Below are 15,834 nucleotides of genomic sequence, written 5' to 3'. Positions count from 1 at the left end.
TGAGAATTGGAAACCTATTGATATATTCTCCAAATCGAGCTGCTTTTACGACGTGCATGCTGCAAGGTGTCTATAATAATAATATGATAATAATAATAATAATATATATATTTTATATAGCGTCAATATCGCATAGCTTCAACAACGCTTTACAATGTTCATTAGTAACTAATATTGAATTCAATGTCCAAGACAGCAGGACTGAAAAAAGAAGTTTGAAATAAGAATATGAGTGAAGGGAAAAAACTCAATATTTTCAATTTCACATGTATATAACAAAAACACTATTTTTAGATTCATTTAAAATATATCACATTATGCCATTTTAACATACACTTTTTATTTTCACTTCACGTCTATAGACCTCTTCACCTTGGGCACAATGTTAATTTTCCCATTTCAGACTGTCATTCTCTTGAGCATCATTTCTTTGTTTAACGGTTGCACATGAGAAGACACATGTATTGATACAACTCACATGAGAATGTTATCTAAAGAGAATGGCTGGCAGTCGAACTATATGCGCCTGATAAACTGATTGGAACAAAAGTACGTATCCTAAATTGTTTTTTGTAAAATGTACTATTAAGAAGATCGATAACAAAGTCGAATCCAAGTGTTGGTCGGCATTCACGGATATTCATGTTATTTCTGGAATCAAGTTATAGTTAGGTCTCGCAAGCAAATCAGTATCAGTATCCAATAGCCAGATTCTAATTGCAATCCAACATAAAATTCATTTTAATTTTAACGTGAATGAAACTTCAACCAAAAGAAAAGACTAAAACCAAAAAAAAAAAAAAAAAAAAAAAAAAAAAAGAAGAAGAAGAAGAAGAAGAAAAAGCAAGGGAAAAAGAAAGGACAAAATTACACATTTATACGGGATGTTTATTACGATTATCATTTGGTTACAAAAATAAACTCTATTTAGGCGGAGAATTCTAACCAAGGATTTTGCTTGAAAAAAAAGACCATTTTTTGAAACAGTGACTGATTTAAAAATAATAATATAAAATGATTGACGTAAAAAATGTGACCTAAGTGGTCAAAAGATACTGAGTAAACATATGATTGTTTGAAACAGGAGTAAAATAGATTATTTGCATTGAACATCAGGTGATAATTTAGTATGGTATGTAGAAGGTGCACAAAGAAATCCTGAAGGGTTTTCCAAAACTAACGAAACCCCAAATCGAAATGTAAAGATAGAAGCGGAAATCTTTGAGAAATTCTTGAGAAAGGGACTGAGTTATAGCGCAAAGCGTGCCACCGTGACGTCATATTGTCTTTTTTGAAATCTTTGTCAATCATTTCCTTCCGAGCAGAGTCTCTTTAGACCTCAATGCAAGGAAGATGGACTCTCTCAAGAGAATTCAATCACAGATCTTTTTGGCTTTCCATGGCATAACTACCCCTCTACACAAGGGTTGGGCCTTCACTAAACTTAATTATTATTTATTGGCTGACGAGCGAAAATAGAGAACGTAAATCGGTTCGCTGCGGTAGCACTCGTTTAACTGTCCCTAGCGTTTAAAACCGCGCGTTATAAACAAAATGGTTGGTAAAGGGTTTAGAAATACCGCGCCATTTTCCCTTTTATATATTTTCCCCCCAAGCTTGATACTTGTATCAGATGCATAATATATATATAGTATAAATCTATTGATCATTATATATTCTACTTGTGTCTATAAAACCTATTTAATGATTATAATAACTAAATATATATAAATGATATAATACTTAGCTGTTCAACAGCGCCTTTAGTGTTTGTGGATCACAATACGTTCCAGAGGAACATATTTACATATATTTTCCTTCATCAATGTCTTCAAGACCGAGAAAGTAAAATATATATCAAAATCATGTCATTTAATCTATAAAAAAATTGATTTCAAATTTTAAAAAAGCGGACTCATTTTAATATTTGATATCTCGGCTTTCAAAAAATCAGGTCACTCCAAAGGAGTAATTCTATTTTTTTTTTTGAGAAGTTTTGAGTATTTTTCTGTTAGGCCTATAAGACTCATGTCAAACGTCGGACTTCACATGAGCCGAACCTAGTGACATAAAAAAGACCACCTTGTCATCTATTCTTGCAATTAGGTTTGGCTCATGTGAGGTTCGAAGTTTGACCTGAGCCTAAGTGAGTTGACTTGGTGATGAATGGAGTACGGTTCACTATTCTCGCTCCCACACCATCGAGCTAGTGGGAGGTTCTAGTCATTCACTTTTAATTCCTCTAGTATATTCTATTAGCCTGTATACACCCGCTTCCCACCCCTCCCCACTACGGGCAAAACGTTTTCCCCTCGTTTTTCCCCCATAGGGGGAGAAGTGGGGAACGGCTGTACACAGGCTAGTGTTCAATCTGGTCACTTTGCACAATCACTTCTCGTAGTAATCAAGAGATCAGACAGGATCAGTTATTACATCATGCTATCAAGAGCCATGATATCCAGATTATGTTTGCTACCACTATACTATTATAATCTACAATAAACTAATGAATTTCTCGCCTCTGTGAGTACGAAATTCATCCGCTAAGTTTCCAAACCTCTGCGCTCCCTGTATAGCAAGGGCGGCAGCTTTAAACTTCTTCTTCGACTTCTTCCCGACACCGTCTTCGCCAAGCAGGTTTTTACTGAGATCCCCTACTGTAGGACTTCTGAGCCGGACCCATTTATGAGTTAAAGCCTTCTCGGCCGAGTATCTCTTATGGGGCTCTACTACCAGTAGATGAGAGATCAGGTCCTTGGCGTCCTCAGAGATAGGGTCCCAATATGGTGAAAGAAATTCATAGTCACCCGCTTGGATGAGGTCGAAAAGTTCGTCCTGGTCGCGCTTGGCGCTGCGAAATGGCGGGAAACCACATAGCATGATATATGTTATTACACCTGCTGCCCACATGTCGATCTTTAGGCCGTACCCTTCTTCTTCGAGGATTTCTGGGGCGACGTAGGTTGGGGTACCACAGACGGTAAAAAGTGGTGCCTTTACTTCTACCGCGAGGCCGAAGTCTGCGAGCTTGAGGATTGCCTGGCCGTTTGCACGCTCGTGGACCTGGAATAAAACGGAGAGAATCATGCACAAGATATTTAATTGTCAAATTATCTGATCAATAAAATCGGATCAGTTCCTATTGGGGATGGAAAGAGGGTGTATTTTGCACTGAAGAACAGTAGAGTGAATAATGGCTCCTTAACACTAATAGTCACAAGTCAAAATGACATGAAATATGACCAGACTAATTGATCCCCAGTTATAGAGTGCTTCAAAATAGTGCTAGTTAAACAAGAGAAAACAATAGAATTAGCATAAAATAGTGTAAGTTAGTATTACTAATATTTCACGGATATATTGTTTGCACTCTAATAAACAAACACTACTCTTCGTCAAAACCATTACTCCATAAAACAAAACCGACAGCGCGTCAAGATAGCCAATCATATCACAGTGTATACTTACAAGTAGGTTTTCTGGTTTCATATCTCTGTGTACAACTCTCTGCTTGTGCAAATATGCCAGGGCTTTGCACATATCTCGAAAATAGGTTTTAGCGACGTTTTCTGTGAACTTGACAGAAGATGAAATAGCATCGAAGAGATCTCCCCCCTTGATCAGCTCCATTACCAGATAAATATCAGTTGGCGTGTCGTAATCCTCAAATAATCGAACTATATTCGGATGGCGACATTTCCTCATGATTGCGATCTCGTCATCGATCATTTTTTCCTTTCCTTTAATTTTTTTCTTGTCGATAATTTTGAGAGCGAATTCTTTTTTGTTTGTTTTGTTGGTGCATTGCCGAACGATTGCGAAGTTTCCATCGCCAATTTTTCGTCCTATGTCGTAAACATCCTCAACTTTTTTATCCGTTACTCTAGAATATTCTACTTCGATCTCATGGTGGGTAAACTCTTTAGAAGGTCTCTTTTTAACCTTTTGTTCAGGATATTTTTCAATCTTCTCTTTCTCAACAGATTCTTTCAATTTCTCTTTCTCCTCACCTACCCCCCGTGGGGAATCCTGATTGTCTGTCTTTCCTTTTGTCGTGGTTGCCTGCTGTGGTTCTTGCGAGGTAACCAAGTTATGCCCTGTCCCAATTTGAGGCAGTTTGACATTATTTGAATTCACATCGGTCCTCTGTTCGACGTTTTTGTTTTCTCTTGTCGAAGAGTTTTGTTTACTCACAGTCTTCTTGTGTCTCGGGCTTTGAGGCTTTTGATGTATCGATGAATAATTATCACCACCATCAGCTACTTTCGATCTAATCTCGTAATTGTTTTTGTTTTTCTTAACCTCTAAGTCCGGCAGTACCGGTAAAGAAGATTTCTTGTTATCTTGTTCTGTTGGTTTATCATCGTGTTCCTTCGAAGTTCGTTTGTTTTCTTCTTCGTGTTTCATACCTGTGTTACTAACCTTCCCTAGTGATTTTACACGTCTCTTGTTATTACCAGGCGTTCCTTTATCATCACTTAGAATATTCTCAATGTCATCAACCCGAAATCTTTCATTCCCAACAGCAATAAATATCCCAGTTTCATCGAGGAATAAATCAGAAACCTCGTAAACCTGCTTTCCTCTAGAGGTGTAGATTTTTCGAACATTTGAAGCACCGGTGACCCCAAGTGAGTCGTTCACCATATCAAGAAACTGGTTCACGCTATGAGCCGTCCGTTTACTTAGTAAAACCCTGGTACTCATCCTAGGCTTGTGGCCATTTCGAATTACAGTCACATTGCGAGCTTTATAAGAAACCCTTTGATAGTTTCTTGTTGCTTCCTGTTTGTGTTCTCGTGTTCCTGCATGGCGAGTATGTGCAAGCGGGACGTAGCGAGAACTAGTCTGATTTCCCTGAACCTTCGGTGGATTTGTCAGCGCAGGTAGTTCAATCTTGTTCTTAGAACCCCATTGGGGTAATACCCCGCTCTTCTTGCCGTAATCCAGCCTCTTTAGCTTAGAATTCGAAGCACAAACATAAGCTTTACCGTCTTGTAACTGCTCGATCGCCTCGATCCGGGTTCCGCTCTCTCTATCCAGAAGATATCTAACTCCTTGTGGAAGATTTGTTATGCGAGACAGCTCTGATAATAGCACTTCAAAACTTCGATATCGACGTGGAGTTATTGTCACGACATATCCGCTGAAGTAGATATCTCCATTCTTGTAAAACGTGACAATTTTAGAGTCCTTCTTCATATCTTGCTCGTTCGTCGAATACTTGGAAGTGTGACGAACTGCTGTCATCATTCGACTCGATACTTCAATCCTCAGTCGACATTCACCGACCCAACTGTTAATACATCCTTGTCCACGTACAACTCAGTATAGACAATACTTCGAACGGATACGAATATAGATATTATGGTCTCCAATTAAAAAAATTACCGATGATGAACATGTACTGTCCCCGATACGTGGATCTCCAAGAACAATCTTTCCTTATCGGCACCTTAACTTCCTCACCGATCCGAGCTTCTAATAACAATCCTGATTTACAAAGCCATCAATATGTAGGGCTGAGAATTATAAATCCTCCATCCATTGTGAATTGTATATACCCTCATGAACCGGTGCTTTGCCAAACGATGATTTCTACACTTATAGTATGTAAATCGTCGCTTCAGCGGTATGTTTTGACCCCGTTGTTATGGCGATTTTATAATAATCGTCACAGTGTTTACTCAACTTTGGAATTTTCCCCCCAAAGTTTACAGTCGAGTAATTTTACCTTGAAATGTTTTGTCAAACATGAGTAAATGGATAAAGCTAAATGCTGAGTTAATATTAAAGTTAGAAAATGACGAAGTAAAATAAGTCCATGTTTTTGGGTGATATATATATTTTTTATTTTCACATATATATTTTTAATTGGCCTCAATTAGAATAGTTCGTATAAACCTTGTCTGTTTGTCTTCTACGAATCATTCTAATCGTTAAAGTAATTAGGATAAATATAATACCCGGGATTTAAAAAGGAATAATAACGTAACTTACGATCGAAAGCGCACAAGCGGACGATGTAATCCGATGTGGCCGCATTAAGGCTAATTCGATTTTCTTTGCCGTCATACACAATCAGATAAAATTCAAAGAAATCAGAGACTCGGACGTTACTACACAAAACCAAAGAAGAAGTTTGTTTAGTCATTGACGACAAAGGATGTAATTAGGGATTTCTTTGTTGTGATTAAAATAACATGTAAAAACGTTGGTTCTTTTATGAATCGGATTAAAGCAACGCCAATTTGACGTCAGGCAGTCATGAGATGGCGTAAAAAACCTGTTTGGTAACGAAAGGTGTACACTACAGGTGGCACAGGGAATATATATAGTCCTTCCTTTACTTTTCTTCTCAACGAATAAACTGATAGATACAAAGAAGCCATTTCAATGCTACCCACTCGTCATCTGGAATCAGGATAGGAAGAGAGAGAAAAGGATAAGAATTATTTATTAAGATAATAACATTTAATCCGGTTTGGTTTTTCGAGCTTTAAAAGCTGGCAAGATAACATGAACATTAACGAGGATTCGAATAAAATTTGTTTTGTTTTGCCCAAATTTTTTTTTTCCGTTGACTGATCGATTTAAGGATGTGGATGTCTACGCAAGCCAACCGCACACGATGAATAAGAATATCCAAGCGGTTCCATATTTAAGTTAAGTGTAGCATTTAAGAAATGATAAAATTTTCGGCTATTGTCACGCGTAGGATTTCTTTTCTAGCTTGGTAGATTTTGGTACGAATGAAAATAATTTATACGATCCTTGACAAGATTCGCTACGACATGTTGATCGAACGACGACAACCCTAATTTAAAACTTACGTTGAATGACAGTTTATTTTATATTTAATCTACTATTGTTAGTAGAAAAAACATTGCTGTGGAATACTGTTGATTTATAGTAAATAATGTTTTTGCCACCGACTTTTTTTATTAGACATTTCGACTCAGGTTGAACAACAGTCCTTATCACTAATACAGGGGAAAATGTACTGCGCGCTGGTGTTATTAATTAAAAAAGAATACTCTGATAAAGACTGTCGCTAAACAGTCGAAACGTCTAATAGAACCAAAAAAAAAAAAAAAAAAAAAAAAAAAAGGTCAATGACAAAAAACATTTACTGCTTACTACGCTTACTAGTGTTTCACCTACTGCGGAAAATGGTAGGTACAGCGTTTCCTCTTGTTAACGCGCGCGCGTGTCATGGTTTAATGTCTCTATTATGCATGCTTCGTAGTCCACTTGTAACGATGTTCATCTGGTTCATGAAGGAATAATGATGGCAATATGATGGATTACATTTGATTTCTCAACGCTGTTTGAGGATGTCCCTTACCCATTGCTTGCTAATGAATGGAAATGAAGATGTGCCAAGTATTAGGAGCAATTTGATACCTGAAGCTCTCTTAGGGATGTCCACTATCCCCTCCCCCAAAGGATCTTATCCATTTGATTTCTAAAGTTCTCTTAGGGATGTCCACTGCCCCCTCCCCCAAAGGATCTTATCCATTTGATTTCTGAAGTTCTCTTAGGGATGTCCACTACTCCCTCACCCAAACGATCTTGATGAAGACAGAAAGGGTTACCTTGAATCTATGGGTCATTACATTTGATTTCTGGACCACATTTGGGCATGTCCACTCCCCTCCCCAAATAATTTTGGTTGATAAGAAGTGGAAAAGGAATTGAAAAGGAGATGTGTCCTGTCCACCTTCGGGACGGGACGCTCATCGTTGAGCGTTGGATTGTGTTTCCAGCAAAGTCATGACACATCCTATCAAATCCGTATGAAACTGAAACCATTCCGGATTCTTGCTGGCCGACATGGTTTGGTTCACCATCTTTTCCAAAGTACTCCGCAGAGCCTGTAGCGTATGAGCAGCTCTTGGTGAGCACAGGAAACCCATCCAGCGATCGCCGTCTACAACGAGAGTCACTTGACTGGGATACGGAGCTACAGAGAAGAGGGAGTAAAATAATAAGCAAGAGACTATGAACTAAGAGAAGGAATCCCCGTGCCTCATCATGTGCACACTTTGATGCTATTTTTAGAATCTATTCTAAAAATATCATCCAATGATACCATTTATTTGATCGGTTGATTTTCTGCACGCGCATAGTACGCGCGCGCTCTACGCTGTTTGCTAACGTTTTCTTGTGCTTTTCTTATGTTCAAATGTTCAAATCTGCCCTCAAGATGAAGATGGAGGTCGAAAGCTTTTGAAAATGAATATGAAAATACTCTAGAAAGTTGAATAAATTACTACTTAAATTTCTTGTCGTATTTGCTAAGCTTTCGACGTGCACATTCAGTAGTATAGGGAATGGGGGTTCCAGCGCAATCTCAACACGGGGTAAGACCCGCGTCAAAAATCCACCTACGGACGACCCCCACTCCAAGTGTGGTTGAGGGCAACAGCGCACTTAAATATGTTAGTCTATATATGGAGTGCGAAGGATGTAAGAGAACTTTTAAGAAAGAAGCGGATTTGAAAAAGCATTTGAAAATGAAGACGAAGTGTATGAGCAGTTATGATTGTGGATGTGGTAAGAAGTTTGAGACTAAGGTTAAATTGTTTTGGCATTGTCAGGACTGTGAGTACGACTACGACGACCTAAAAAGTGCTTGGTATTAGGTATAAAATATTTCCTATTATATAGATGGAATCCCAAAGCAACTTCAGCACGGTGTCAATACCCGGTAACGGTGAGATTGACGTTAGACAGTTTTGGCGTCAGTCAGAAAGGAAGGTTAAAAGGACTCTCCGAAAAGGTATAGAAGAATTAGGAGCCCTGAAAGCGAGCATAATGGTAGAAGTAAGTTTGTCAAAAGACGAGGTAATGACGACAGCAATGTTGCGATCAAAGTCGTTAGTGATATTAGAATCCACGAATCTGGATAGGTCACTCAGTGAAGCCTTAGAAGCAATAATGGAGTCGCTGTCTAACTACACGAAAGAAGGATCGGGTTGGACAGTAGAGGAGGTTGAAGGAATAGAGATAAGTATAGCCAGGTACGTACCCATACGAGGGGGGAGTTACGTACCGCTACCAACGTGGGTAGAAAGGAAGAAGGCTATTGTAAACGTGAAGAATGAAGACAATCGATGCTTTATGTGGGCAATCAGGTCTGCACTGTATCCAGCAGAGAAGGATCCCTGTAGGACAAGTAAGTATCCCACAGATGATTTAGAGTGGGATGGTGTGGAATTTCCCATGCAGTTGATAGACATCCCCATATTTGAGGAAATAAACGATCTAGCAATTAACGTTTACGGAGTCAGAGAGCAGACGATAGTACCGTTAGTTCTGTCAAAAAGTAAAGGAGAGCGCGTACATTTATTCTACCACGGCGGACACTACTCATGGGTTAAACACATTAGCAGACTATTCTACAGACATACTAAGCACAAAGGCAAAAAGTACTTCTGCGACTGCTGCTTGCTGTCATTTACATCCTTAAATGCCCTAAAGAAACACGATGAGATCTGCCGCGGAGTCGAAGAAGTGGCGCAACGGATCCAGATACCCACCAACAAAGAGCTTTCATACGCAGACCATCAAAAGCAGATGCAAGTGCCTTACGTGATATATGCAGACTTCGAAGCGTTGATAACTAAGGAAGAGCAGAAACGTGGTGCCACGAATAAGGTAGGATTACACGAGATCTGCTCCTTTGGTTACATAGTAGTCAGATCAGACGGTAAAGCAAACCCTCCTGTGATTTACCGAGGTAAGAACGCAGCTAATGAGTTTCTAGAAGCATTGCGAGAAGAGGAGGGGGAGATTAGAGAACAATTAAGACGTCCAAAGAAGATGGAATTTACCAAAGAGAACCAGGAGGCTTTTACCAAGGCAAAGAAATGCCACATTTGTCAACATACGCTTCTCCAGTTTGGAAGACGAGCCAAGAAAGCGTGGGATGAAGATGGAAAGTATTTAGGAGAAGCTCATTTTAAATGCGGGAAGTATGCTAAGAAGGGTGAGAAGCCGGGAAAGCCCTCCACGCACTGCATTCACTGCCACAAAGCATTTGTTGAGGATTTCTATGTGGATAAGGTTAGGGATCACTGCCACATCACGGGTAAATACAGAGGAGCGGCTCATTGGAAATGCAATATAAACTTCAAAGTAAATCCAGACATGGAGATTCCGGTGTTCTTTCACAACCTCCGCGGTTACGACTCCCATTTGCTACTACAAGGAACAGACGGCTCCGACGTCAAATGCATACCCAACAACAAAGAGCGCTACATGTCCGTAACTGTGGGTAAGCTAAAGTTCTTAGACTCGCAGCAGTTCATGGCGGACTCCTTAGCAAACCTCGTAAAGTATAACACCAACTTTCCCATTTCCAGTCAATATGGCGCGGAAAGGAAAGGAGTCTACCCATACGAATACATGGATTCCTGGGATCGATTCAAAGAGTCCCTACCACCCAAAGATCGCTTCTACAGCACCCTAAACGAGTCCGGCATAAAGGATGAGGAGTACCAGCATGCGTTAGACGTGTGGGAAAAGTACTCCTGTGAGAACATGGGGGACTACCACGACATCTACCTAAGGTCTGACGTAGTGCTGCTTGCAGATGTTTTCCAAAGCTTCAGAAAGATGGCTATGGAATATTACGGATTGGATCCCGCTAATTTCTACACGGCTCCTGGGCTCAGCTGGAGTGCTTTGTTAAAGAAGACAAATGCGCAGTTGGATCTCCTAACGGAGTACGACATGTATCGGTTTATGGAAGACGGTATTCGTGGCGGCGTATGCGGGCCCAGCCGACGTTACGCCCGCGCAAACAACCCCTTAGTAGAGCACGACCCAGAGAAACCAACCACATACATTTACTACCTGGATGCGAATAACCTTTATGGTTGGGCAATGTCACAGTACCTACCTGTGAGAGACTTCGAATGGGATCCAGTGAAGCCGATAGACTTCTACATGCAGGTAGGAAAGGAGGAAGACAAGGGTTACGTCTTAGAAGTGGATCTGGAGTACCCAGAGCGCCTGCACGACGAACACAATGAGTTCCCCTTAGCACCAGAAGCGATAGAGATACCATTTAAGCAGCTAAGTCCGCTGCAAAAGCAAATGTGCCCTGGTTACAAACCGTACAGGAAACTAACTATGAACCTGATGGATAAGAAGAAGTATGTGGTACATTACCGCAACCTGCAGTTCTACGTGCGACACGGAATGCGCGTAGAGAAGATCCACAGAGTCCTAAAATTCACGCAGGAACCCTGGATGCGTCCCTACATTGACTTTAACACGCAAAAGCGTACCGCAGCGAAAAATGACTTCGAGAAAAACCTCTTCAAACTGATGAACAACAGCGTGTTCGGAAAGACAATGGAGAACATCCGCAAGCGCGTAAGCGTAAAAATAGTCAGCACCAAAGAGGAAGCAGAAGCATACGTGTCACAGCCAGGCTTCGTTAGATACGTAGAAATGCTGAACTTCTACGTGATTCACATGAAAAGGGCAAACCTCTTACTAAACAAGCCCGTTTACACAGGCTTTACGGTGCTGGATCTATCGAAGCTGCTTATGTACGAGTTCTACTACGATAAGCTTAAGCCAAAGTACGGAGACCGCTGTCGCCTCCTGTACACAGACACCGACTCCCTAATTCTAGAAGTGCAAACGGAAGACGTTTACAAAGACTGCCTCCCCGACATAGACGAGTACGACACCAGCGGTTACCCGAAGGAGCACTTCCTTTACTCTGCGAAGAATAAGAAGGTAATTGGGAAGATGAAAGACGAAATGTTAGGAAAACCCATCGTGGAATACGTGGGTCTGAAACCAAAGATGTACAGCGTGCTAAAGTTAGACGGCGTAGAAAAGAAAGCTAAAGGCGTAAAAAAGTATGTGGTTAAGAAGGACATTACGCACGAGTCCTACCTCAACGTATTACGAACACGCAAGGAACAGCGGCATAAGATGAACAGCCTGCGCAGCTATGGTCATCAGATACATAACGTCACGCAGGAGAAGGTGTCACTGTCTGCATTTGACGGTAAGAGGTGGATGTGTGATGACGGAGTGCATACGATAGCATTCGGACATCACACGATAAGCAGTTCTTCTTTGACGAACCCACGAGTGGGACCATCATGAAGATAATACAAGATGGGCTGACCCTTCTTAGCTATCGCACTTCGGATCTGGTAAGTTTCCAAAGACCAATTAGGATCCGTAGCTCTTTTGGATCCTCCTTCTAATTCACCCGGCTCATAGAGATATCGAACCGTGACATTACCTAATTTCTTTTCATGGGGGAAGACCGCCCTCGAACTTCTGATGAAGGACTTGTGTTCCACGTGTTTCTTTTTTATGGCATCCCTGGGTTTCATTCCCGTAGCCCTGGCCGCCTCGTTGTTCAAAGCCGCGACGACCTGGGGGAGCCTCTGAGTCCATTCCCTGTTGCGTTTGGACGGATCTTCCAGCTCTTTCCAATACTGGTACCCAAAGAGGCGCTCGGCTAAGGTCTTATTGAATCTTTCGACGATGCTCTGACCCCTGTGGTACTCAGCTTCGGCTCTCCTAATTTTAGTGTCGTGGTCTTTCAGGGTCTTAGTAACCACGCCCATGAACTCCGTTCCCGCATCCACTTGCAGCAGCTTGGGCCATTTCAAGACGCGCTTATAAATCCTACCTAAGGCTTCGGCGACTTCCCCAGAATCCTTGCTGGTTATGGGTTCGGCATCCTTGTATCTGCTTGCGATATCAACTACGGTCAAAGCGTATCTATAGGTCTTTCTTCTCACCTTGTCGTGCGGTAAGAAAAGCAAATCTGCCTGATGAACTTCATTGGGGGTATTTACGGTAAAGCTGGGCCTGGGAATGTACTTAGGCACGGGAAGATAGACCTGCCAGAGGGTTTGTTTTTTCAACCAGTTCTTAGCTGTTTCGTCTGATACCCTGGCCGCGGTCGCGAGTTTCTTGATGGCCGACGCTCCTCTCCAATAGCCTTCCGGCCCATAGTAAATCCTTTTAAGTTTGTCCTCTACGCGGCCCATTATATGAATTCCAAAACAAGATTGATCTTACGTCCGTTAAAATCCACCGTCTTTCCGTCCACTTTAATGGTGATGTTTATGCTTTCTACCAAATTAGACAAGTCATAGCTCAAAGAAATGGGAGTGTATTCTACTGGGTCAAATGGATTACCTTGGGGCAGAAACTTGGACATAAGAGAAGACTTTTCTCCATTGTTGTAACTATGAACCAAGTCGCAATAGACTTCGTAAGAGGATGCGACTTTCCATTTCACATCATATGTACTGCCGCTATTTATCGTGGTACTAGTAAGGCCCAGGAGTTCTACCAATGAACTGTCCTTTAGATTGGCGCTCCCATTATTTTTCTTGAATGTCATTTCATGGGGCAATCCTGTGGTAAGAGTGTATCCATGCTTCGCTAGCTCCTTAGCCAGTGTTATTGGGGTGTAATGGGAATCTGGTATTTTTGGTTTGGTGGAAGTCACGACGACAAAGCCATTAATTAAATTATACCAAGAATTGTACAAAGAGCAACTAACCAGCCGAACCCTTTCCGCGCGGATGGGAGGATTCAGATAAGTAGTAAAGTTATTCTTGTCGCTTTCCAAAAAGACGATCATTATATTAGATACGCCAAGGCCACGCCTCCCGCCAGCCCTGCGACTCCTACAAAGACCAATTCATTGTCTTTTTGTTTCTTAGAAGGCTGGTAGTAATTCTTGAACTGAGGCTTTCTCATTCTAAAGTCGGGATGCGCCTGCGCATAGAGCTTAAAGGCGTAGTCTGTATTTTCGAAGTTCTTATCCGCCTGCATTTTGTCTTGGTAGTTCTTGTCCAACCAATCCCTGTAAGCTTGTCTTTTTTCATTCCAAGCTGCAACGTCCCTTTGATATTTCTCCAGCGCTAAGTCGTGTCTCTTTCTTTCGGCGGCACCGCTTTTGTCGCCTCTAACTAATCTATCCAAATACTGACCACCATAATTAGCTCCAGTGAATGCTAAAGCTGCAATAACTCCACCTGCGACTAAGCTAACCATTATACATTAGGTAGGTACTTTTCCTTCCGTAGATAATCCTTTACCATGATAGCCCCGCCAACGGCAGCGGTCATCTTAGCAAAGTTAGCGAAGCTCTTGCTTGGGTCTTCAGTAAAGTCTTCTTTGAGCACTTTCTTACCTACCCAACCAATACCCGCAACAATAGAAGTAATGATAGCTGCTTCTTCAACAGTTTTCAACAACGCGGTCGACATTATATTACAAAGCGAGAAGGTTATTATTCCATTTCAGGGATTTTGCTTTTTCTAACCTCCACAGGTGCGTGATATGTTGGGATTTCCAACTTTACTTCTGGCTTCATATTCCGCCATTGTAAGTAAAAGCTGCCTGCTGCTATAGCAACTCCTAACGCGCCGATGACATAGCCGGGATTCCAAGAGGATTCGCTTTCGTCCTCCACCTTTTTTTCTTTTTTACCTTTATTCTTTCTGTTCATCTCCGCTAGCTTCTTTCCCGCGGCAACTCTGCCTGCAGATTTAGGCTTGGTAATCTTCTGCTCCTCCTGAGGTTGTTCTTCGGTGCCACTCATCTTATATCTAAGGACTTGAAGGACTTGACTAAGTACTTGAGGCGACTTGACAACGACTTGACTAAGTACTTGAGAATGACTTAAGGACGACTTGACTAAGTACTTGAGGCGACTTGACAACGACTTGACTAAGTACTTGAGAATGACTTAAGGACGACTTGACTAAGTACTTGAGAATGACTTAAGGACGACTTGACTAAGTACTTGAGAATGACTTAAGGACGACTTGACTAAGTACTTGAGGTGACTTGATCATCAGCAAGTGCCGCCTGGAAGACCTTTTCGACTTCTCTGTTTTTCTTGAAGTCCTTCCAAGATGTTCCGAAGGAACCTAGTACCTCCTTCAAGTCGACATGCTGAGCTACGTGCAAAGCCGCAGAGGCGACTGCCATTAACTTACCGCACTTCAAAGACAACCACCCACAGGTTATCTTAAGTTCTTGGGCGATGACATAGTCATCACTAATGTCCTTCCGCAGTTGCTCCACGTCGTCTATGGGCAGCGCAAGTCCGAGAAGCTTGGTGGCCAGCTTAATGGCTGAGTCTGCTACGGCGTCCGTGGTCTTACTTGCAAGGGCAGCCTCGTACCTCTTATGGAACTTCTTAACCTCCTCTTCCGACAGCTTATTAACCTGCTCATGGGTAAGTTCCCTGCCTATCATTTCTTTACACTTCCCAGAAGACACAAGAATGTTAAGTTGTTCCTTGAGGTTACTTTCATCTAACTGTGTGGGGGCTTCATCTATGAGCTGCTCAATGTCCATATATGTTAACGTCATACGGAAACCTCAAAGAGAAGATCATCTTGGAATGTTGATGCGTCTTTAATTGCCGCATGTATTCATGCAACTGTTCCTTGGATATCTCACCGCCGTAGTCAGAAAGAATGGTTTCCAGGTCAGACTTGCTCGGAGTATAAAATACTACGAGAGAGCCTATGTTTTCCCTAAAGGGTTTAGAGACACTGGTAAGCTGCTGGGAAAGCAACCAAACGCTAATGTTGTCGTGTCTGCCGCTAAAGGCGAGCTTCACTAATTCGGAGGTGCGTCTTTTTACGTCGTCCCCGCAGGCAATGTCATCCAATATGAGGAGCGTCTGCGTATCTTTAGGGAATTGCTTATGCCAGAACTTCAAATGGCTGGATAACTCGTTAGGGTCTAAGATATCCACGAAGAAGTCGTCATCGCTCACTCCTATGCCTTCCCAGGTGCGGTTATTCACGTAGG

General features: G+C 41.7%; 1 protein-coding gene across 1 annotated transcript; it reads right to left on the bottom strand.

The window, feature by feature from the left end:
* Nucleotides 1–912: 912 nt before the first annotated feature.
* Nucleotides 913–5,618, bottom strand: LOC148912357 (serine/threonine-protein kinase DCLK1-like). Its single transcript, XM_089027644.1, has 2 exons — nucleotides 3,469–5,618; nucleotides 913–3,063 (listed from the first exon to the last, which is right to left on the bottom strand). Exons 1-2 carry the CDS (start codon nucleotides 5,251–5,253, stop codon nucleotides 2,494–2,496), a joined length of 2,355 nt encoding a protein of 784 aa, XP_088883770.1. The 5' UTR covers nucleotides 5,254–5,618; the 3' UTR covers nucleotides 913–2,493.
* Between the last annotated feature and the right edge of the window lie 10,216 nt (nucleotides 5,619–15,834).

Source organism: Actinia tenebrosa, unplaced genomic scaffold (genome assembly GCF_029948245.1).
Source record: "Actinia tenebrosa isolate PJP-AT-01 unplaced genomic scaffold, QUT_ActTen_1.0 PGA_scaffold11__36_contigs__length_13525064, whole genome shotgun sequence".
Classification (NCBI taxonomy): Eukaryota; Metazoa; Cnidaria; class Anthozoa; order Actiniaria; family Actiniidae; genus Actinia; species Actinia tenebrosa.
The sequence above is the reverse complement of the archived record's forward strand: the minus strand, read 5'-3'. Positions and strand labels throughout refer to the sequence as shown.